This window comes from Lissotriton helveticus, chromosome 5_1, assembly GCF_964261635.1.
Source record: "Lissotriton helveticus chromosome 5_1, aLisHel1.1, whole genome shotgun sequence".
Lineage (NCBI taxonomy): Eukaryota > Metazoa > Chordata > Amphibia > Caudata > Salamandridae > Lissotriton > Lissotriton helveticus.
In genome coordinates, this window is record NC_136065.1 from 74,870,465 (window position 1) to 74,895,970 (window position 25,506).

The window sequence follows — 25,506 nt, forward strand, 5'->3', positions numbered from 1 at the left end:
CCACCCCTGGCTGGCCCTCCAAATTGGCACCACAGGCTGATCACTCAGCTTGGGTAAGGTAGTGTAATCACCCCTTACTTAGATATAGTATACCTATATCTACCTTATATATAGACACATATGCACCTATAAGTCACTCCTATGGTAGGCCTCGACAATCCTGGAGGCAGAGTGCTTGGTTTTATGTGAGAGGGTGCCCCAGCATGAGCTGAGCCCCTCTGCAGCTTTCGGAACCATCTCCTTATAGCTGTTCTATGAAATAGCCATACCATATACTCTTAAGTGCATTATTATCCTCGCGGTTAATGATAACTTTGGTTTGGCTTTATCAAAACATGTTGTGTAAGGTGTCAAACACTTTGTAATACTTCCCCCCCACCAGTTCTGGTGGCGGGGGTAGCATTCCACCCTTCTAGAGGGAGAAGATATGTAGTTACTGCTAACCCCGGTTAAAGTAAATCAGAGCCTCAGCATCACAAAATGGATGCTGCTGCCACAGACACGAGTCTGACCTCCTATTGCTGGGGGAAACTCCAGCAAGGGCAGCCTGGACAATAGGTTTCCTGTCCAGGGAGGTGCCAGCACCTCCCCAGACAGGGTTTTGTGTATTGGGACAGGGAGGGCTGCCGCAACAGATACTGTTTGAGACACTGCCTGGGGCACACAAGGTGCTCCATGCATAGCCCGGTTCAAACCAGTTGCTGGGGCACTCCAGCCCCGCTCTGGCGCGAAACTGGACAAAGGGAAAGGGGTGAAACCACCCCCTTCCAAGGTCCACTCATAGGAGGGACCTAGCAGGTAATCCAGCCCCTTTCCTTAGTATAAGTATAGGAGCTGTGTCCCCAGGACTTTAGATTATCCTGGAACTAAACATTGCTACAGAATTCTTGGACCTTCGACATTCTATTCTGACTAGAAAACAGAAGACATCTCCCTTGTGGTCAAGGAGTGACCACCCTGTTCAAACAGGCACCACCAGTAACTTGCCGGTCTGCTTTGTCGACGCTCCGGCCGGAACCCGAAGACTCAGCAACTAAGGACTGAACTTCCAGACTTCGCAGACTCCGACCTGCATCCACAGCAAAGCTGAGACCCGTGGCGGACACGAGAGATGTGGGACCAGACTCCCTAGACATCCTGTATTTTGCTAACTGCATCGACTTCTGAGGTAACTCAAAGTTGTGCATTGGGGCTCGAGAAGCCCCAATACCCGAGCACCATTTGCACCGAAGCTCAGCCCTCCACACTCCACGAGTGCCGCGTGGGGCCTGCTCTTCTATTTCAGCTTGATGCATCTTCCTGGTTCCTAGTCCGTTGGCTAGTGAGCCCCCCAAAGACTTACTTTTGAATTTACACTGCTGGCCTGGTTGCTCCAGGCTTGCTCGAGTTTCTCTCCAAAGGAAAAGAGCCCCAGATCTTTCAGGTCTGACTCGAAGCCAATCTTCACTTCCCACGTGGGTTGCGTTTGCCATGGCTTGTTGGGTCCAATCTGGATACCTACACCGCAGTCAACTAGATCCTTCGTGGGTCAGCTTGAACCCAGCTCCTGGTTGTCGTCGACACCTCCTGGTCCTCGTGGCTGCAGAGACAAGCTTCACCTCTTCACCTGAATCGATGCAACATTGCCTGGTTCCTTCATGGTACCTTCCTGGTCACTGGCTAGTGACCCAGACTCTGTCCCCTCTGCTTTCAGGTTCTTCAGATCTTCGATCCACCCTTGGATCCATCTGGACACTTTTCCTCTGGTCGCCTGCAGCACTTCTTTGCAGATCTCCATAGAAAACATTGACGAAACCCGACACCAAAAGACACCTATGCACCCGGCTTCCCTGGGTGAGGTAACTCGAGTACTCCGGTGCTCCCGTGGGTCTTGACTCTCGAAGTGTCCTAGTCTAAAGGGGTTTTGTCGTAGTCCATCCGGAAGTTCCCTTAAACAGTAACTTTGTAACTTTTAAGTTCTCCATTATAAGTCAATGGTAACTCGCGGCTGTGTTTAGACTCTGCACGCGTCTCTCGTGGTTCTCCTACTTCCTAAACATTGGTCGGTTAGTGTAGCCCCAGCGATTCCCTAGGCCCTAGGCCTATTCACTATTTCTGTAGTGGCTCTAATACCACTATTTTAGTATATGGTTTGTGAGGCCCCTAGGGCAAAACTATATTTGTTCAACTTATCGTATGCTAATTAAGTAACTTGTGATCTACTTTTACCTCTGACCTCATAAAGAGTGCAGAGGGGTTGTGTTTAGAATAAATACATAAATATTTGATATATACCTTGTGTGGTGTCCTTTCATTTTGTATTCAAGGGATTATAATTGGTAAAACAAACAGCTTCACATGCTCTTTGGAGTTTAGCCTAAGACTGCTGGTCCATGCTACCACTAGGATAGCTTGTCTATAAGGTTGACTTTGCAACCACCATCAATAAGGGTCGATTTAGGTTTAAAGTATTTTATTGCATCTTTGAAAACAATACAAACAAATGAATACAGTCGTCTCGAAAGAGGTAGTGCAAAGTTTCTGCCACTGGAGCGCAACCAGCGTGCAAGGTTCTGCAATTATAACGTCCCTCAGAGCATGGTGCCAGGTGCGTATGCGGTGACGACAAGTTCAAGAACCAACACCCCCTTCCCCAACTCCCCCCTCCCATCCCACCCACTGGGTCCCCTTCTTCCCTCCCCCGTACCGTGCTAAAGTCGCCCTCCCCTACCACCTCTGCAATGTGCCCACCCCTCCCGCCCGACAATCCTCCCAGGCATATTAGGTGGATGGGGTCGTCAGGGATGTCAGCCGTAGCAGCCGAAGATATCGGGGACAGGTAATTTCCTTGAATTCTGACTGTAGTAAGGTATGGAATGGCAGCCACAGCTCTTCAAACTTATCCACCTCCCCCGCCACCATGAGGGATAGCTTCTCCATTCCCAGGACATGCCACAACCTATGTAACCAACCAACAGTGGTGGGGAGCGTGGTGGTGCGCCAGTAAATGAGTATGTTCTGGATCGCCGAGCCCAAGGCGATCGCTATCTACCTACCCTTTCTAGACCTCAGAGGATACATCAGGCCGTTGGGCAAGCCCAGCAGGACATAGGCGGGGAAGCGAGGCAATTCAATGTCAAAGCACAGGTCTATCTCATCCAAGACCTCCTTCCAATAGGGACTCAATAGAGGGCAATCCCATAGAACATGTGTAAGCGTGCCGATCTGACCACAATCTCGCCAACAGGCGTTCACAATGTTACGATTCATTTCATGCAATCTCTCCGGCGTGTAGTACCAGTAGGTGGATATCTTGGTGAACGTTTCCGTGAGTCCGGCATGGTACGCGGAGTGGCGTGCCCGGTAGGAAATGTGGTCCCAATCTGTGTGGCTCAGAGCCCTTCCCAGCTCCCATTCCCAGCGCTCCCGCCCGGGATTGTAGATGTGGAAAGGGGGGGCTGCAGGAGCTTATACAGATCTGAGATGAGTTTGGAGTCCGAGGTGCCCGTCGCCAGCCATTTCTCGTAAGGCGTGAGCTTCCGGTCAGCTAAGTCACGTACCTGCGGCTGAAGCGCCCAGTGACGCACCTGCATATACCGCATCCGTTCGGTCTCAGGCAGGTGGTATTCCTGCCTGAGATCCTGGAATGATATGGCACCATCCGGGCCGTACATGTGAAACAGCGCACTGCATCTAGCCGTCCGCCAGTGCGTGAAGGCTCCGGGTTCCATCCCAGGATGGAAGTCCGGGTTCTCGACTAGCGGCGTAAACGGTGACGGGAAGGTGGTGAGCTCATGCTTAGCATTCACGGCGTCCCAGACTCGCGTGATGAAGGACGCGTAGAGGTTGGGGGGACGGTGAGCTCTGCGTAGGAAGGGCACCTCCTGCAGAGTACTGCCTGCCACTGCCTGATCTTGGAAAAGCCAGTGCTCGTCAGATTCCCACCTGCTCCACTCCACCAGATACCGTAGTTGCGTCGCCTGAAAGTATTTGTGAAGATCCGGTATGCCAAGTCCCCCGGACTCAGGTGCCAGTGTGGACAAGGCTCTCTTGAGTCTGGGTTTGCGGCCCTGCCAAATGAAGCGCGCGATATCCGCCTGAGCCTGCCTAATCCACCCCTTCGGGGGTTGAAGTGGCAGGGCCCGAAATAGATATAGTACCTGTGGTAAGAGAGTCATCTTCACCGCGGCTATTCTGCCCAGCAACTACAGTGTTCCCTTGTTCCAGCGGGTCAATTCTCCTTAATTTTCCTGCCTAAGGCTGCATAATTGGCTGTCACCATGGTAGGTAAAGAAGGCGCCAGTAGTATGCCCAGGTAGGGCACCAGGTCTTTAGACCAGCGCATGGGGAAGAGGCCCTGCAATTCGATTCTCGTGGCGGTGGTCAGCGAGATGTCCAGGGCCGCCGATTTCCCCATATTCATCTTGAAACCCGCCACTGCAGCGAAGGTTTCCAACTCGGCGACGCAAGCAGGAAGCGCCTTTCTCGGGTCTTCAAGTGTCAGAATCACGTCATCCGCGTAGAGGCTAACGGTGTGGATATACCTCCCTTTCCGAACGCCCGACGCATCCGGATTCTGGCGAATCCTCTGGGCAAATGGCTCCATATAAAGAGCGAAGAGCAGCGGTGACAACGGGCACCCTTGTCTGGTGCCCCGCTCTATCGCGAATTTTTGGGAACTGCAACCATTCACTCTCACTACTGCAGATGGAAATCTATAGCAGTTGAATACCATGGCGCGGAATTTCTCCCCTACGCCTATTTTGCAAAGTACCCTCTCCAGGTAGGGCCAGTGTACCCGGTCGAAAGCCTTCTCCGCATCAATCGAAAGAAGCATTCGCTCCCCAGGAATTCGGGAGGCCTTTTCCAGGATATGGACCACTCTCTTGGTGTTGTCTACCTTTTGTCTACCGGGGATGAACCCCGCCTGGTCCGGATCCACCAGCCCCGGCAGGTGAGGTGCCAGACGCGCCGCTAGGATCCAGGTATACAGCTTGAGGTCCACATTCAAGAGTGAGATCGGCCGGTAGGAGCCGCACTTAGTCTGGTCTTTTCCCGGCTTGGGGATAACCGACACCGTCGCTTGGAGTAGGTCTGGAGGAATAGCCCTCGGCTCAGAGAACGAGTTAAAAAGGCGCGTCAGAAGCGGCGCCAATTCTGGGCAGAACGTTTTATAGAAAAGAGGGGTATAGCCGTCGGGTCCTGGGGCCTTCCCATGTTTGAGTAGGGAGATAGCCGTGATCACCTCCTCGATCCGAATGTCCCGTTCCAAGTGCTCTGCCTGCTCCGGGGCAAGGGAGGGGAGGTCGACCGAGTCCAAATAGTCTGCCTCAGCTTGCGCCGAGGAGGGCGCGCCCGCATATAAGTCGGCGTAGTATCGGCGGAAACCGTCCGCAATCTGGCTATCCTCTGTGGCCGTCGGAAGCCGATAGCTCCTTCACCCGATGTTTTTTGTGCGTTATACGAAGCTTATTTGCCAGGAGCCGGCCGCACCTATCGCCGCCAGAGTAATACGCATGTTTCAGGTGCAACGCCGCGTACTCTGCCCTATCCATGTCTAGTGCCGACAGGAGTTTTCGGGCAGCTTTAAGTTGCCTCCAGACTCTGGGGGCCCCGGTTCTCTGATGCACCTGTTCCAGCTCTCTCACCTTGCAAGTAAGTTCGTCCCTCTTTTGCTGCCGTTCACTATTTTCCGCTGAGGAAATGGCGATAAACTCGCCGCAGAGCACCGCCTTCAAGGCGGCCCACTGTGTCGCTCGGTTGGTGTCACCATTATCATTGTGCCGCTGGTATTCGCTAATCGAGTCCCGTACATGTTTCACTACTGATTGCTTATGTAATAGGGTGTCCCTGAGGCGCCAGACCCCTCGCTCGGGAGACACTGGCGGTAGCCGGAAAGTGCCCGCTACCGGGGCGTGATCCGACAGTGAAAGAACTCCCATATCCGAGGCCGTGGCCAGTTCGTAGACCGGTCCCGTCACCAGGAGATGGTCCAATCTCGCGTATGTCTTGTGTGCGTGTGAATAGTAGGAGTAGGCTCGGGCAGTTGGGTGGAGGCGTCGCCACAGGTCATGCAAGTCGAGGTCTCCCATGTGGGATTTGCTCAGTTGCGAGATCTCCCCTGTTTGCGTGCGTCGCTGCGCCGATCTATCTAAGGACGAGTCGAAGACCATATTCAGGTCTCCACCAATAATTACGTGCCTATCTGGGGTGGTCGCGACGTCCTCCAGGGCCGAGTGCAGAAATCGCTCTTGGTGGTCATTGGGACTATATATCGAGCCAATAGTAAACACCAGACCTCCCGCCTTGACCCTATAAGCTAGGAGCCTCCTTTCTGTTCTGTCAATTTATGCAAGACCTCCCCCTTAAACTTTCTAGAAACCAAGATTGCAACCCCTGCTGTTTTGGTAGCTCCGGAGGAGAAGAACTGTGTTGGGAATTTCGGTGACCGCAGCCTGTGGCAGTCTTTGGGCAAAAGGTGTGTCTCCTGTAAGAGACAAATGTCTGCCTGAGCGTTTTCAAGTAAGGACAGCACCGCGTCCGCTTGACCGGGTTGTTCAGCCCTTTCACATTAAGGGTGACAATCTTAAGGGCCATCAGCGATAAGGGTAAGGGCACAGCTTAAGGAGCCGGTCGCGGCCCTGGAGAGGCGGCGCCAGTGTCAACAACGTGAAAAAGTGGTGTGAGGTTAAAGCAAATGCAGCAACAGTACAGTACGGTCCCCGAATCCCTCTCTCCCCCTCCCTTAGAACGACCCTCCAACAGCCCAACTCCACATCTCCCCGTCCTCCCAGTCCACCCCCCCTCAACCAACCCCGCAAGCAAACACCCAACCCCGTCTCTCCCCTTCGGGACCCGCCCCAACCCTCTCCTCCAGCCAACCCCCCCCCCCCTCCCAACTCCCCCAGCCATCCCACCCCCCTCCTCTGTCCCTGCAACCCACTGTCCCAAAAACTCCATTGTCCAAGTCCGGTCCCTTGTGGACAGGCCTACGGTAAGTTACTCACGTGGACGTCCAGCCACAAAACACCCTCCCTCCACCCACCCCCCGCCCGGGACCCCTGAACCTGCTTAGATGACGAGCTGTGTCGATCTCCCCCCGGAGTTCTCTCAAGCTGTCAAAGCCGTATCGCCAGACGCCGTGTCTCTGGCCACCACTCGAACTGCGCTGTCCATTTCAGCCTGGATGGTGGGCGGGTCTGGCCGCTGGGACGACGAAGGAGATCGCCGACCGGGGATCGTTTGCCAGCCGTCTCTGGTGATACGTCTACGGCGGGGGGTAGGTGCATCCTCGTCCGTTCGTCCGTCGCGGTGATTCCTAAAACACTACAGGTGTCTTGGAGGGAGCGAAGTTGATGTAGAGTCCTGTTCCACCGGAAGATGAGTCTAAAAGGGTGGTCCCAGGAATATTGCGTGTCGTGTTCTCTTAGAAAGTCCGTCGCTATTTTAAATGATTTGCGCTTTTGTAGCGTGATGGCTGATAAGTCTTGGAAAAGAGCTACCCTGTGTCCACGGAAACTCAAGGACTGTTGTTTCCGTGCTTCTCGGAGTATCCGTTCTTTCAGAGGGAAGTCTGGTAGAAAGGCCAGGATGTCCGGTGGTGGCGCCGAGGTGCGGCGCGGCAGGCCTACTCTGTGCGCCCTATCAATTCTTATAGGGTAGTCCCCCGGTTCGCCCAGGATCTCTCTAAACATGTCCCTCAGATATCCAGCTACGTCGTCGCCCTCTTCTTTGGACGGAACCCCCCCGGACTCGGATGTTATTGCGCCGAGATCGGTTCTCCAGATCTTCATTATGCGCCTGAAGGTCAAGCTGCTGATCCCGCAATCGTACCACTTCCTGTTGTAGCTGAGCGATCTCGTCATCTCGAGCGTGTCCGGCCTCCTCCACGGTAACCACCCTCTCGCCAAGCGCGTCGACTTCTCTCCGTACTTCCCGAACCTCGCCCGCCACCTCATGCTTCAGTGCCTGGAAGTCGTCTCTGAGCGAACTGAAAAGGCTTTCCAGGAATGATCTGGTGACCAGAGGCTCTCCCCCTTCTGCCCCTTGGGAGCCTCCCGAGGTACCCGGTGAGTGTTGGTTCTTATCTTGTCGTGGGGGACCCTTACCCAGCATTTCCGGCAATGTCCGGTCCCCTTTCTTGCCCCCTCTGTTGCCAGCCATCTTGAAAGCGGTGGGGACACACCAAATGACGCAGCGTGGTGATGGCAATCGCAAGGTGCGGCCCCGCTCCTAGGGTCCTGTGTGTCCAGCGGGCCGAGACCCAGTGGGATCGAGGACAGTGCCGCTGCAGTGGGCGTCGCGATATTCGCCAACTCCTGCCCCTGGGCCGTCAGGTCGCACGAAGGATCGCGACCGGAGGGGAGGCTAGGGTCCGACCCGAGGGATCGTCGCTTCAAGGCTCCGGACCACGCGACTCGGGTGCGCTCCGTAGCACACGACCAGGGAGGGGCCGGTCCGGTGCAGGTCTCCCTGGTCTGGCCTCGCTGCCCCACACATCCCCGCGGGGACCCCGCACTTCTCGACGTAGGGGTCGCGTCGCGGCCGGTCCCCGCTAAACCCCGGGGTGTCGGGCTATTATGGGCCTGACGCAGTCAATCCGGTGGCACCTGTGGGCTCTGGTCCGGCAGTGTCTCCGTTATGGTACCCGGGCCACTTGGTTTTTACTGCTGCTGAGATCCACGATAGGAGGGGGAGGGGGACCGCTTCTCTGGCAGTCCAAGTCCGGCCAGCCCCCTGCCCCACAATAACCATCGAGGGCCCAGGACGTTCCGATAGCAGGCCGCCCCCCGGGATCCGCTCAACAACTCCCCACCTGCACGGTGCAACAGCACCTCCGTCGGCTGCTCCCGGGCCTCTCCGTGTCTGTGCTTGACCGGGGGAGCCGTCGGTCACCCCCCGGCGCCGAACGTCTGCAGAGGGCCGGGGGTCGCGCTGCAAGGGCCTACTTCCGGCTCCGACCCCGGGCTGGCGTAGCGATTCAACGCCGATCTGTAGCCGCGGTCCCGGCTCCTCACCCCCGATGCACCTGGGAGGGCAATCACTGGGCAGATCGTTCCGATGGCAAACCGCCTCCAGGCCGCGCTCACTCAGGACGTCGACACAGCTGCCAGGGCCGTCCCCAGCGGCGGGAGTGCCGAACAAGCTCTTCTCTCCTCGTCCAGGGAGGTCCGCCGACCCAGAAGCTATTCACAAGATGGCGCCGGAAGTGCAGGCCGCAGCGGCGGTGTCGCGTAGTGTCACCAAGACCCCGGCCGCCTCTCGAGGCCTCTACCACGCCGCCAGGGTCACTCGCTGCCCAAGGGACACTGCTCGGCTCCCCTCCGCTTCTCCCCCGGAGCACCGTAGGCCGAGGGCGTCCCCCGGCGCCACCAAGGTCCGGCGCACAGGCCGCAGCCCCGGCCTCGCGTAGTGTCTGAGGCCGGAGCTCGTGTCTCAGCTCCTCCGCGTCCAGCAGCTGGTCATCCCGGACCACCGGGACCCTCCCCAAGGTCCGGTAGGCACCGCCGTCCCCTCCAGGCAGGCTCCGCAGTGTCGAGGTACTCCCCGGACGGCACCACCGCCGCGATGCAGTTCCCGGCTCCGCCTCCGGCCCACGTTCAGGGCCTCCGTTGTTCTCGGCGGTGCCTCCGAGGTCCTCACGCCACTTTCACAGGGTTCTCTGTCGCCCCGGCCGGCGTCACCGGGGTCTCCCTTCCTCTCGTCGCCTTTGTGCAGCGACGTGGGGGGAGATCGGCGTTTATTATCGGCTCAGGGACCCAGGCTCGGAGGAGCTTACGGAGAGTGCGACCACTCACTCCGCCATCTTGGCCACGCCCCCATAATGTGTATAAGGATCGATTTAGACTGGTGCAAGGAGCCACTAGAACTAGTGACATCATATGCCAGGCTAACTTCTCACACCCCCTAACAACCCTTCCCATTTGGATACAGAGGGTCCCAAGTTATCATTTTGGTTCCCCGTTTTCAGTTTCATACAATTATATGGATCAGTTATTTCTCAGTCAAATTTTTGTCAATACACCCAGTGGTTCCAAACCCACACTTCTCTTAGAATCATACCGCAAAACCTTTACACTCACCATTTAATAAAGATAAAACTTCCTCTGCCTGGCCTTCACTTTCTAATCCAGGTGCCAAGAGCGTTTTTTCCCCCTGGTATCCCTGTTCATTATTTGTAGGAAACCTAGAGTGTTGTGCAATACAATCACTCTGGGAGAAAGGAACGATCGAATATACATTTACTCTTTACTATTTCTTGAGGGTGTTTTTATACATATCCATGCCTTCCTCACCTGTTCATGTACTAAACTGTTCTAGTTTTCTTATCTTTCAGATATCTTAAGGCACTTGTGTAGGAGAGTAGGGTCTGCTTCCTATGGTCACCCCCACTTTTTGCTATGATTTTCTGTTTTTTTTACTTTAAACTGGCTGTGGCCCTGCTAATCAGGACCACAGCCTAGCTGTTCTCTCTCTAAATTGATACCATGTACTTTAGGTACATACCAGATTGGTTACTGGGTCACCCTTGTGAGCCCCTGTATAGTGTACCCTAGGTCCCCAGGACATAGGTGCATCCAAGGCCTACCAGGGGCTGCAGCATGTATTATGCCACCCCTGCTGGCCCTCCAAACTGACACCACAGGCTGATCACTCAGCTTGGGTAAGGTGGTGTAATCACCCCTTACTTAGATATAGTATATCTATATCTGCCTTATATATAGACACATATGCACCTATAAGCCACTCCTATGGCAGGCCTCGACAATCCTGGAGGCAGAGTGCTTGGTTTTATGTGAGAGGGTGACCTAGCATGAGCTGAGCCCCTCTGAAGCATTCGGAACCATCTACTTATAGCTGTTCCATGATATAGCCATACCATATACTCTCAAGTGCATTATAATCCTCGCGGTTAATGCTAACTTTGGTTTGGCTTTATCAAAACATGTCGTTTAAGGTGTCAAACACTTTAGAATACTACCCCCCCCCACCAGTTCTGATGGCGGGGGTAGCATTCCACCCTTCTAGAGGGAGAACACATGTAGTTACTGCTAACCCCGGTTAAAGTAAAACAGACCCTCAGCATCATAAAATGGATGCTGCTGCCACAGACACGAGTCTGACCTCCTGCTGCTGGACGAAACTCTGGCAGGGGAGGCCTGGACAATAGTTTTCCTGTCAGGGGAGGTGCTGGCACCATCCCAGACAGGCTTTAGTGTATTGGGGCACGGAGGGCTGCATTGACAAATGCTTTTCCAGACACTGCCTGGGGCACACAAGGTGCTCCATGCCTCGCCCGGTTCAAACCAGTTACTGGGGCACGCCAGCCCCGCTCTGGCGTGAAACTGTTCAAAGGGAAAGGGGTGTAACCACCCCCTTCCCAGGTCCACCCATAGGAGGGACCTAGCAGGTAATCCAGCCCCTTTTCCTAGTATAAGTATAGGAGCTGTGTCCACAGGACTTTAGATTATCCTGGAATGAAACTTTGATACAGAACTCTTGGACCTTCGACATTCTATTCTGACTAGAAGATGGAAGACATCTCCCTTGTGACAAGGAGTGACCTCCCTGTTCAAACAGGCACCACCAGTAACTTGCCGGTCTGCTTTGTCGACGCTCCCGCCGGAACCCGAAGACTCGGCAAATAAGGGCTGGACTTCCAGACTTCGCATACTCCGACCTGCATCCACAGCAAAGCTGAGACCCGTGGCAGGCACAAGAGACGTGGGACCAGACTCCCTGGACATCCTGCATTTTGCTGACTGCATCGACTCCTGACGTTACTCGAAGTTGTGCATTGGGGCATGAGAAGCCCCACACCCGAGCACCATTTGCACCGAAGCTCAGCCCTCCACACTCCATGAGTGCTGCGTGGGGCCTGCTCTTGCATTTCAGCTTGATGCATCTTCCTGGTTCCTAGTCCGTTTGCCAGTGAGCCCCCCAAAGACTTACTTTTAAATTTACACTGCTGGCCTGGTTACTCCTGGCTTGCTCCAGCTTCCCTCCAAAGGAGAAGCGGCCTAGACCTTGCTGGTCTTACTCGAAGCCAATCTTCACTTCCTGCGTGGGTTGCGTTTGCCAAGGCTTCTTGGGTCCAATACAGATACCGACACCGCAGTCAACTGGATCCTTTGTGGGACAGCTGGAACCCTGCTCCTGGTTGTTGTCGACACCTCTTGGTTGTCGTGGCTGCAGAGACAAGCTTAACCTCTTCACCTGAATCGACGCAACATCACCTTGTTCCTATCTGGTACCTTCCTGGTCACTGGCTAGTGAGCCAGACTCTGTCCCCTCTGCTTTCAGGTTCTTCAGATCTTCGATCCACCCTTGGATCAGCCCGGACACTTTTCCTCTGGTCGCCTGCAGCACTTCTTTGCAGAACTCCATAGAAAACATCGACGAAACCCGACACCAAAAGACACCTATGCACCCGGCTTCCCTGGGTGTGGTAACTCGAGTACTCCGGTGCTCCCGTGGGTCAACTCTCGAAGTGTCCTAGTCTAAAGGGGTTTTGTCGTAGTCCATCCGGAAGTGCCCTTAAACAGTAACTTTGTAACTTTTACGTTCTCCATTATAAGTCATTGGTAGCTCACGGCTGTGTTTAGACACTGCACGCGTCTCCCGTGGGTCTCCTACTTCCTAACCTTTGGTCGTTTAGTGTAGCTCCAGCGATTCCCTAGGCCCTAGGCCTATTCACTATTTCTGTAGTGGCTCTTATACCACTATTTTAGTATATGGTTTGTGAGGCCCCTAGGGCAAAACTGTATTTGTGCAACTTATCGTATGCTAATTAAGTAACTTGTGATGTACTTTTACCTCTGACCTCATAAAGAGTGCAGAGGGGTTGTGTTTAGAATAAATACATATATATTTGATTTATACCTTGTGTAGTGTCCACTCATTTGGTATTCAAGGGATTATAATTGATAAAACAAACAGCCTCAAATGCTCTTTGGAGTTTAGCCTAAGACTGCTGGTCCATGCTACCACTAGGATAGCTTGTCTATAAGGTTGACTTTACAACCACCATCAAAAAGGGTCGATTTAGACTGGTGCAAGGAGCCACTAGAACTAGTGACATCATATGCCAGGCTAACTTCTCACATTGGTGGCAGCGGTGGGATGAGAGCTTGCATTTAATTTACCATATAATCTTGAAATATCATTTGAAAGATCACATTAAGGTACCTGTAGGTACATATAAATCAAGTTCTTATAATACATAAATTCTACTGAACTTAGCAGTTGTAGGATTTAAGGGCTTAGCACACCCTGACTACAACTACTTGATAGGGTCCAGTAGAAAACATTTTGTGTTGGGAGGTGCACACACCACACCTCACTAGAAAATGTCCTTGGAAGCAGGGCCTAGTGTGCCTCTGCAAGAAGATGCCCCTAGGGTACCTTCTAAGTATGACAAATTCACTTTTCAAGAACTGAGAAGTGTGTATTCAGTCAGGAAACTGAGACAAGGACAGCGTCCAACCTTTAACCACCTGGTAGATATCTTAGTGGAGTATGATGAAGAACAGGCATCAAATCCAGATAACCATGGTCGTATAGAGGGGGGCCATCCCTCAACAGAGGATCCCATTGATGAAAATCAAGGGGGCACTGATGATGATGTGGATGCTAACCAGGTAGAAGTCAGGGAACTGCACCAGGTTAACCTAGGACTACATGGGACTGAGAATGGAAGGATCCAATCCAGACCCCAAGGTAGGACTAACACTGAGCACAGAAAAGAGCATAAAGCTAGGATGAGGGAATCCAAGCTTAGAATCAAGAGGCAAGAAGTTGCCATTGCAAAAGAGACCTTGGCTCTTGAGAGAGAGGGGAAATTGTGTGACTAGAGTCCACTGGTGGCAGCATAATTCCTAGTGATAAGGAAAGGTCTTATGGCCATAGAAAACTGAGTGAAATTGTGCCCCCCTATCAGGTAGAGGATGACATCCACAAGTGGATCACTGCTTTGGAGAGGGTCTGAAAGTACAGCAGGTACCCCAGAGTCAGTTGGCAGCAATTTTAGGCTCTCCTTTGCAGACAAAGGTAGAGATAAGCTGCTAACAGTTAATGAACAGGATGCTGCCAACTACACTGTCCTGAAGAGTACTCTGATAGAATGGTTTGGCTTAACCACTGAGCAGTACAGGTTGCTGTTCAGAGATACCCAGAAGACACAGACTCAGGACTGGACTGACTTTGTAGATTGTTCCACTAAGGCTCTGGAAGGCTGGTTACTGGGCAGTAAAGTAAGTGACTATACAGGATTGTATAACCTTATTATGAGAGAACAGAGTCTTAATAATTGTCAGAACCAGTTATTGCATCAACACCTGATTGACTCTGATTTGACCTCTCCCCAAGAATTGGGTAAGAAGGCAGACAAATGGGTCAGAACCAGGGTGAAGCAGAAGGTACAGAACCAAGGTGGCGATCAGAAGAAACAAGACCAAAAGGGTGGGGAGAAAGCAAAATACCAGAATTCTTCTCAATGGCCCCAAAAAGCTTCTACTGGTGGGGTTACCCAACCATCCAAAAAGAAAGAAGGTCCTAAGAAACCATGGTGCAAAGTTTGCAAATTAAGTTCTCACTGGACCTGTGATTGCACCAAAAAGGAGGCAGCTCCAGCCACCATTGCCCCTAAGGCAACTGTTCCCCCTAGTACAGCTAATAGTGGTGGTTCTCAACAGAAGGGTGTAGTAGGATCAACCCTGGGAACTGAGGTGGATTCTGGCCTAGTCAGAATACCAACTTAAGCTGTTCTTGTCTTTGATGTGGACATGGTTATGTTCTCTACTGTGAGCCCCAGTAACTTGGGTAAGTACAGACAGACTCCTTTAATTAATGAAAGAGTGGCTCAGGCCTACAGGGACACATGTACTAGTGTCACAATGGTGACGCCCAGCGTTGTGAACCCTGGACAGATCATACTAGGTTAAAATGATCTAGTGACCAATGCAAGCAATGTCACTACCACCCATAGTATGGCTATGGCAAATTTCTCCTGGGGGGGGGGTAACTGGCCTCAAAAGGGTTGCTGTTAGTTCAGACCTCCCTGTAGAATGTTTGCTTGGCAATGACCTAGAATCTTCAGTCTGGTCTGAAGTGGAGTATAGGACTCATGCAGAAATGTTAGGTATATCAGCACATGTCCTTGCTGTGACCAGGTCACAGGTCAAAAATTGCAACACTGAACAGGCCCTGGATCCTGAAATTATGGACCAGTTGCCTACCAGGAGGAGAAGCAGTAGGGTTAAGGCAGTGCCTCCCCCCCTTGCCTCAGAATGAGGATCAGCCTTCTGAGGAAGCTGATTGTGAGACCCAAGAAGGAGCTGTCCTAGAAGAGCTTGAACCTGATCAGGTTGAGTTTCTTGGGACAGGGGGACCTTCAAGGGCAGATCTGAGGCAGGCGCAGTTGGACTGCCCTTCTCTTGAACCCCTCAGACAGCAAGCTGCTGCTGAGGCTGCAGGGAATGCTAATGGAACCCATAGAGTGCATTGGGATGAAGGGCTCCTGTATTCAGAGGCTAGAGACCCCAAGCCTGATGCTTCTAGGAGGTTGTTCATACCTTTGGCATTCAGTGGCTTCCTTCTTACATTAGCCCATGATATTCCCCTTGCAGGACATCTTGGCCAGAACAAGACTTGGGACAGGCTTGTCCCTCACTTTCACTGGCCCCACATGTCAGAAGACACAAAGGAGTTTTGTCGCTCCTGTGTCACCTGCCAAGCCAGTGGCAAATCAGGTGTCACCCCAAAGGCCCCCCTGATACCACTACTTGTGGTGGGGGTTCCCTTTGAAAGAGTAGGGATTGACATTGTTGGACCAATGGATCCCCCAACAGCATCTGGGCACAGGTTTTTCTGGTGGTAGTGGATAATGCCACCAGATACCCAGAAGCTATTCCCCTAAGGACCACAACAGCACCTGTTGTGACAAGATCCCTCCTGGGAGTTTTCTCAAGAGTGGGTTTTCCGAAGGAGGGTGTCTCAGACAGAGGTGCAAACTTTATGTCTGGATATCTGACTGCTATGTGGAAGGAGTGTGGAGTGAACTACAAGTTCACCACACCCTATCATCCACAATGCAATGGTCTAGTTGAGAGATTTAACAAGACCTTAAAGGGCATGATTAAGGGTCTCCCTGAAAAGCTCAGGCGGAGATGGGACATCCTACTGCCCTGCCTTTTGTTTGCTTACAGAGAGGTCCCACAAAAGGGGGTTAGCTACAACCCTTTTGCACTTTTGTTTGGGCACCCTGTAAGAGGGCTCCTTTGTCTGGTGAAGGAAGGATGGGAGTTACCTCTCAAAGCTCCAAAGCAAGACATTGTGGATTATGTACTTGGTCTCCGCTCGAGGATGGCTGAGTATATGAAAAAGGCATCCAAAAACCTTGAGGCTAGATAGGAATTACAAAAAGCCTGGCATGACCAAAAGGCTGTGCTGACTGTTTACCAGCCAGGGCAGAAAGTGTGGGTGTTGGAGCCAGTGGCCCCAGCAGCTCTCCAAGACAAGTGGTCTGGACCCCACACTATTGTTGAACAGAAGGGAGAGGTAATCTATTTGGTTGATCTTGGAACTCCCAAGAGCCCCCACAGGGTGCTTCATGTCAACAGACTGAAACCATATGTTGACAGGGTTTGACATGGGATTGCTCATGGCTACTGATGAAGGACAGGAGGAAGAGAGTGACCCTCTCCCAGACCTGCTCTCTCAGAACCCTGATGATGGGTCAGTTGATGGTGTAGCCCTTGGCAGGCAGCCTCACTGATCAGCAGCAGAGGAACTGCAGACAAGTTCTGCAGACCTACAGACATATGTTTTCACTGACTCCAAGTCAGACTACCTGGTGCACCCATAAGGTGGACACTGGGGACAGTCTGCCTGTTAAAAGTAAGATTTACAGGCAACCTGATCATGTCAGGGACTGTATCAGGACATAGGTCCAAAAGATGTTGGAGTTGGGAGTAATTGAGCCCTCATAGAGCCCTTGGGCCAGTCCTGGTGCCTAAACCTCACACCCAAGATGGTAAGAGAGAGATGAGGTTTTGCGTGGATTACAGAGGTCTCAATGCTGTCACTAGGACAGATGCCCACCCAATACCTAGGGCAGATGAGCTCATTGACAGATTGGCATCTGCCAAGTTTTTGAGTACATTTGACCTAGCAGCTGGCTACTGGCAGATCAGACTAGCTGATGATGCAAAACCCAAGACAGCATTTTCAACCCCAGGAGGACATTATCAGTTTGTGGTAATGCCCTTTGGTCTGGAAAATGCCCCAGGCACATTTTAAATGTTGGTGAACCAAGTCCTCACAGGCCTTGGATGACTACTGTGCAGCTTATCTTGATGATATTGCTGTCTTTAGCCCCAACTGGGAAGATCACTTGAAGAATGTTTTGGAGACCCTGCAAAAGGCAGGTCTAACTATCAAGGCTACCAAGTGCCAGATATGGCAGAGTAAGGTTGTGTACCTAGGCCACCTGGTAGGTGGAGGTCAGGTTCAACCATTGGAGAGCAAGATCCAGACCATAAAGGACTGGACTGCTCCCACAACCCAGACACAGGTCAGAACTTTTTTTGGGCCTGTCTGGTTACTACAGGAAATTTGTCAAGGGGTATGGGTCCATTGTGACACCCCTGAATGACTTAACTTTCAAGGAAATGCCAAAGAAAGTTCAATGGACAGTAAGCTGTCAAAAGGCATTTGATGACATGAAGCAGGCCATGTGCACTGCACCTATTCTGCAAAGTCCAGACTACTCCAAGGAATTCATTGTTCAAACAGATGCTTCTGAGTTGGGGGTAGGTGCTGTTCTTTCACAACTGAATAAAGATGGTCAAGACCAGCCAGTAGCTTTTATTAGCAGAAGGCTGACCCCTAGAGAGAAACGTTGGTCAGCTATTGAGAGGGAGGCCTTTGCTGTGGGTTGGGCCCTGAAGAAGCTGAGGCCATACTTGTTTGGTACTCACCTCAAGATTCAGACAGACCATAAGTCTCTCTTGTGGCTAAATCAGATGAAGGGTGAAAATCCCAAACTGATCAGGTGGTCCATTTCCCTACAGGGGATGGACTTTACAGTGGAACATAGACCTGGGAGTGACCATGCCAATGCAGATGGACTCTCCAGATATTTCCACGTAGAACATGAAGACTCAACTGGTCAAGGTTAGTTTAATGTCCCTGTGTTTGTGGGGGGGGGGGGGGGTTCGTGTAGGACAGTAGGGTCTGCTTCCTATGGTCACCCCCACTTTTCGCTGTGATTTTCTGGTTTTTCGACTTTAGACTGCCTGTGGGCCTGCTAATCAGGACCACAGCCTAGCTTTTCTCTCTCTAAATTGATACCATGTACTTTAGGTACATACCAGATTGGTTACTGGGTCACCCTTGCGAGCCCCTGTATAGTGTACCCTAGGAACCCAGGGCACATGTGCATCCAAGGCCTATCAGGGGCTGCAGCATGTATTATGCCACCCCTGGCTGGCCCTCCAAACTGACACCACAGGCTGATCACTCAGCTTGGGTAAGGTAGTGTAATCACCCCTTACTTAGATATAGTATACCTATATCTACCTTATATATAGACACATATGCACCTATAAGTCACTCCTATGGTAGGCCTCGACAATCCTGGAGGCAGAGTGCTTGGTTTTATGTGAGAGGGTGCCCTAGCATGAGCTGAGCCCCTCTGCAGCTTTCGGAACCATCTCCTTATAGCTGTTCTATGATATAGCCATACCATATACTCTTACGTGCATTATAATCCTCGTGGTTAATGCTAACTTTGGTTTGGCTTTATAAAAACATGTTGTGTAAGGTGTCAAACACTTTGGAATACTAACCCCCCTCCCCCCAGTTCTGGTGGCGGGGGTAGCATTCCACTCTTCTAGAGGGAGAAGACATGTAGTTACTGCTAACCCAGGTTAAAGTAAAACAGAGCCTCAGCATCACAAAATGGATGCTGCTGCCACAGACACGAGTCTGACCTCCTGCTGTTGGACGAAACTCCAGCAGGGGAGGCCTGGACAATAGGTTTTCTGTCAGGGGCGGTGCTGGAACCACCCCAGACAGGCTTTAGTTTATTGGGTCAGGGAGGTCTGCATTGACAAATGCTTTTCCAGACACTGCCTGGGGCACACAAGGTGCTCCATGCAAACCAGTTGCTGGGGCAGTCCAGCCCCGCTCTGGCGCGAAACTGTACAAAGGGAAAGGGGAGTAACCACCACCTTCCCAGGTCCATCCATAGGAGGGACCTATCGGGTAATGCAGCCCTTTTCCTAGTATAAGTATAGGAGCTGTGTCCCCAGGACTTTAGCTTATCCTGGAACGAAACTTTGATACAGAACTCTTGGACCTTCGACATTCTATTCTGACTAGAAGACGGAAGACATCTCCCTTGTGGTCAAGGAGGGACCCCCTTTGCAAACAGGCACCACCAGTAACTTGCTGGTCTGCTTTGTTGATGCTCCCGCCGGAACCCGAAGACTCAGCAACCAGGACTGGTCTTCCAGACTTCACTGGCTCTGAACCACATCCACAGCAAAGACGTGGGACCGGACTCCCTGGACAGCCTGCACTTTGCTAACTGGATCGACTCCTGATGTAACTCGAAGTGGTGCATCGGGGTACGAGAAGCACCATACCCAAGCACCATTTGCAATGAAGGTCAGCCCTCCACACTCTACGAGTGCTGCGTGGGGCCGGCTCTTGCATTTCAGTTTGACGCGTCTTCCTGGTTCCCAGTCTGTTGGCTAGTGAGCCCCCTGAAGACTTACTTTTGAATTTACACTGCTTGCCGGGTTGCTCCTGGCTTGCTCCAGCTTCCCTGCAAATGAGAAGTGCCCCAGACCTTGCTGGTCCGACTCGAAGCAAATCTTCACTTCCTACGTTGGTTGCGTTTGCCAAGGCTTGTTGTGTCCAATCCGGATACCGACACCGCAGTCAACTAGATCCTTTGTGGGACAGCTCGAATCCAGCTCCTGGTCATCGTCGACACCTCCTGGTCCTCGTGGCTGCAGAAACAAGCGTCATCTTTTCACCTGAGATCGCGACATCGCCTGGTTCCTTCCTGGTACCTTCCTGGTCACTGCCTAGTGACCCAGACTCTGTCCCCTCTGCTTTCAGGTTCTTCAGATCTTCGATCCACCCTTGGATCCACCCGGACACTTTTCATCTGGTCGCCTGCAGCACTTCTTTGCAGATCTCCATAGAAAACATCGACGAAACACGACACCAAAAGGCACCTATGCACCCAGCTTCCCTGGGTGAGGTAACACGAGTACTCCGGTGCTCCCGTGGGTCTTGACTCTCGAAGTGTCCTAGTCTAAAGGGGGTTTGTCGTAGTCCATCCGGAACTGCCCTTAAACAGTAACTTTGTAACTTTTACGTTTTCCATTATAAGTCAATGGTAACTTGCGACTGTGTTTAGACACTGCACGTGTCTCCCGTGGGTCTCCTACTTCCTAACCTTTGGTTGTTTAGTGTAGCCCCAGTGATTCCCTAGGCCTACTTACTACTTCTGTCATGGTTCGTATACCACTATTTTAGTATATGGTTTGTGAGGCCCCTAGGGCAAAATTGTATTTGCGCAACTTATCGTATGCTAATTGAGTAACTTGTGATGTACTTTTACCTCTGACCTCATAAAGAGTGCAGAGGGGTTGTGTTTAGAATAAATACATATATATTTGATATATACCTTGTGTGGTGTCCTTTTGTTTGGTATTCAATGGATTATAATTGGTAAAACAAACAGCTTCACATGCTCTTTGGAGTCTTAGCCTAAGACTGCTGGTCCATGCTACCACTAGGATAGCTTGTTTATAAGGTTGACTTTACAACCACCATCAATAAGGGTCGATTTAGACTGGTGCAAGGTGCCCACTGGAACTAGTGGACATCATATGCCAGGCTAACTTCTCACAACTTGTCTTTATACAGAAAGCTTGGGCTGTACTGAACTTCCTGAACTTGGTAGGTGGCATTTAGAAACTTGCCTCAATTCCTACGTCGAGGAATTTGCTCAACCTCGATGTCTTATATGGATCCTAAGCTCCCCAACACTAAAATATGACTGTGAAAACTCAAAATAAAAACCCTAATCAGCAAGGAACAGTTCATGTTAATGTTTTATTACCGGTAGACAGTACTGTACGAGCAAATTTCTTTCCTTGAAATGGTGCTTGATCAATTTTTAATGGGTCACCCAATTTGTTGAATATTTTGGTGGTTGTTATTATCTATAAATAAAAGGGACAAGAACTATCATAGTTCCTAGCTGTACCCTACATATAGATCATAGATGGAGAACCTTAAGATCGTCTGGCATTAGTGGGCTCTTATATGCAAACAGCCCAAACTCTATTGACACCATATCCCATGCAGTCTGATACCCCTGGATGAATTTGTTACTTAAGAAGGGGGGGGAAGACTGTTAGATTAAATTACAGACATCCCGTGTCCTCTCTTTACAGAGATTATTGGTGAATATTATAGCACTCCTACCCGTCTTTTATTTTTAGGGTACACACACCCTCAGTCTTAGTTCCCTGCTGGTTTCGCCTACATAGCCCACACCATATTGGCATATGAGGAGGTATACTACATTACTGCTACTGCGTTATTCAGGAAGTTTGTTGTAAACTTGACTCTCTATTATGTAGTATACCTCCTCATATGCCAATGCGGTCCAGGCTATGTAGCATTACATGGGCATCGATATGTAGTGATTGTATTGCACAACACTGCAGGTTTCCTACAAATAATAAGCAGGGAAACCAGAGAAAGAAAACACCTCTTGGCACCTGGACTAGAAAGAGAAGGCCGGGCAGAGGAAGTTTTATCTGTATTAAAGGGCGAGTGTAAAGGGTTTGTAGAATGATTGTAAGAGAAGTGAGGGTTTAGAACCACTGGGTGTTTTGACAAAAATGTAACTGAGAAATAACTGATCCATATAATTCTAAGAAACTGAAAAATGGGGAAGAGATCGTGACAGCACCTGAAATGTAGAACTTTCATCTGTGCATGCTAAGGTACGGGGTCCACTGCCAACACCCAGAGATCTGGGGAGAGGAGTTGGCCTAACGGCTAGGGTGGTTGACCTCGAATCTGGGGAACTGGGTTCGAGTCTCGGCAACAACGCTGAACATCCTGTGATTCTGGGCAAATCACTTAATCTCCCCGTGCCTAACTGTGACAAGGCTCGTTCGCTGAACCCGAAACGTGAGCCCGATGTAGACTGATGGACTGCATTGCCTCTACCTTCCCCTTCTCAGCAGGACGAGTGGAAGATACAAAACGCAACTTTGTTGACACCGAAGGAGGACAAAGACGAAGTCGGCTCCTTTAACTGGGGCTTCCAATATGACGAGGCCCCGTCCCCGGCAGACATTAGCGCGTACCCGATGATAAGATTTAGAGAAACCGGGAAGTCGTTGTGCATCAACACCGGAGTGGAGAACGGAGACTTGGAAGTAGGAGCGGTTGCGGCAAGCCAAGGAGAAGACGAGGAAGGAGGGAGAGACGAAGGGACGAGACCATCAGGAGCCCGGGCTGAGCCAGGAGGCCACCGTCTCACGGGGGAGCGTGGCTTACACAGGTACGAAACAAGGTCTCGGGGTGGGTTGGGAGGAGGGACGGCGCGACTTCGTAAGCGGGAGCCCCAACAATACCGCAAAACCTCACAACCTGTTTTTTTTGTTTATACTCGCGCACTGATCACTGATCACCCTTCCGTTTTTGTTTGAACATGCACAAGAGTGTCTGGTGGATCCTTTACTCCCCGGCCCTGTAGTTGTGGACGTTACACTGGACCCTATCCTGACACATTGTTTCTTTATTCCTTACATGCCACTTTACCATGATCGGACTACAGAGACAACTTACCGGACCCTGGGAGAAAGAGACAAAGTCCTCACGAGGGAGCCAAGAGACATCCAGCACCACGGATCCCGCCAAGTTCGCCGCAGAAAGACTTACCAACCGTCATAAACGAGTTTTTGGCAAAATAAAACCCTATCTAACTAGACCTGGCCTCCGACCTGTTACTTCTACCCTGCCACGCTAACCAAAATGAATGGGTGTCCTCATGTAACGTAACTGGTGCCGTGTAAAGCACTCTAATACCCAATTCGGGTCAACGTTCTATATAAAACTCTAAAGATTTTTTTTTCTTCTGAGATATAACCACTTTGCTTTGGTAGAAGGGGAGAGGGGTTAGGCTACCCTGTATCATATAATAACACCTTTTATGATTTATGGACTACTTACATTGTCTGCATTTGTGTTGGGCATCTTCTTACTTATTGTGGCACGTATACTGCATACAAGAGTACAATAGTTAAAATAGACATTTTAAACTTTTCTTGTGTCTCTGTCAGATCTTATTGTGTACTATTACAAGTGTGAGAGCGAAAGGGTGTGTCCTGCAGTCGCGATTCCTAAGAGAATCAGGAGTGTTGTGTCCTGGGGTGTCTAATCACTTGTAGTAAAGTTAGACTTTAGGTCTAAATGTAGACTTTTGGTCGACGTTTACCTTTGTGAATCAGACATTGGGCTTGTGCAGTTGTCCCTTTAGCGATTCTTTTCTGTAAGTGGGACCACACCCTACCGATCTTTACATATTTCTTGCACTCTCATCTCTGCAGGTAAAACTTCAAGAGTGGCTGCGTCTTCTGAAGAAAGAGGAGGAATATATTCTGGAGTCTAAAGTCAAGGAAGAGGAACAATATAAAACCTTGAGGGTGAGTGGCTGCAGTGAACCCTGTGGGTCAATTCATGTCTGCGCCTTTGTCTCTGTGTGGACCTGATAAGGTTCCAAACATATGAAAACTGACGAGTCACCCAAAAGAATGGGTTATCATCCCCACCAGGTAAATTCACTGACCGGAGTCACTGCCGTGGATATTGGGGCTCACATTTTCCAAGGGTTGTCCTCAAATAAACAAAGTGTAGTGTGCTCAAAGACATTTTTTACAATAGAGATTTTCTCCGTTCCTAAAGGCTATTTGGTGGCCGACCGAAGGTCAGACCAAAATGTATATGTATTACGTTTCAACATAATAGTTGGGGTGCACCTAAATCAAACTTAGCTGCCTTGTAATGTATAATTTCTAAAATAAAAACACGAATTACTCTGCTGACCTTAAGGTATTTGGTGTGTAATAGTGTGTGTATGTTCAATTGTGGCATTATCTAGCTGTGAGTATGTACTAGTTTGTCTAAGCATGTTCATGCTTGTGTGTGCGTGTCTTAGGATGTGTTCATATGTAGATGGGTCTGGAGTTATCTTTGGGAGTGCATTTATGTCTGCACATATCTGTTTCTGTGGGCATAGGTAAGTGTGTGTGTATGCATTTATGGATGTTGAGCCACAGAGTATGCAAATTCATGTGCACATTTCTGTGTATGTGTATTAGCGGGTTGTGTATGCTTTGGTCTGTATTTATTTCCTGAGTTTGTACTTGCATTTGTGAATGCCTGTTTATAGGTTTGCATATTGCAAGGTCCGGTAGTGTTTGTGAGTATGTAAGTGCATGTGTGCTTCTTTATGAGTGTGTGCACTGAGAGTACGTGCGTGCATGGGTGTGTCCATGCGAAAGTGGGTATCTGTGGGTTGTGTAAGTACTGTTTAGAAATATTAATCGCTATCTATGCATCTGTGTGTCCACACTCTAATGTGTGCATCTGCGTGAGTGGGTGCCTCTGTAAGGTTTTGTATGCACGGAGTTCAGATATCCATCTGTGAGTATGGGCAAGAACCTATGCATCTGTGAGTGTGAACACTAATGTGTGCATCTCTATGAGTGTGTGCCTCTGTGAGGTTATGTATGTATGGAGCGGAGATATCCATCTGTGAGTATGTGCATGCGTCTATGCATCTGTGAGTGCGTACACTAATGTGTGCATCTGTATGAATGTGTGCTTCTGTGAGGTTATGTATGCACGGAGCAGACAGAGATATGCATCTGTGAGTATGTACATGCATCTATGCATCTGTGTGCAAGTGTGATCATGCATTTGTGCCTATGTAAGAGTGTGTGCCTCTGTAAGTTTGTGTATGCGTGTATCGGAACACTGTTCAGAGGGCCACGCGGCTACTGGACCCAACTAAGGTGTCTGAGGCCTTTTACTCGCGATGTCCCAGGGCCCGCCCTCCTATGGATCCTGTTCACCTGGGTCAAGCACCTCCTTCTGCTACTGAATCTCAGTTGGGTAGTGTAGGTCAAGCAGTCAAGGCTCCTTTGGGGGAAGCTCAGATCAGTGAACATGACTCATAACTCAACGTGCGAGCAGTGTGAACAATAAGGGCCAGATTCACAGAACTAACTTAAGACAAAATCCTAAACTTTCTACTTTTGGTATTCACAGAAGTTAGGATTTTGTCTTAAGTTTGTCTTAAGACAGACTTAAGACCGACTTAAGACAGACTTAAGTTAGGATTTTGTCTTAAGTCTGTCTTAAGTCTGTCTTAAGACAAACTTAAGACAAAATCCTAACTTCTGTGAATACCAAAAGTAGTAA

General features: G+C 50.6%; 1 protein-coding gene across 1 annotated transcript in view; it reads left to right on the plus strand.

The window, feature by feature from the left end:
* LOC144752388 (E3 ubiquitin-protein ligase TRIM39-like) overlaps positions 1 to 25,506 on the plus strand; it is a 184,018-nt gene that overhangs the window by 112,893 nt on the left and 45,619 nt on the right. Inside the window, exon 2 of the mRNA XM_078640323.1 lies at positions 23,631 to 23,726. Within this exon, the coding sequence (XP_078496449.1) occupies positions 23,631 to 23,726 (96 nt within the window). The remainder of the gene's footprint in view (positions 1 to 23,630; positions 23,727 to 25,506) is intronic.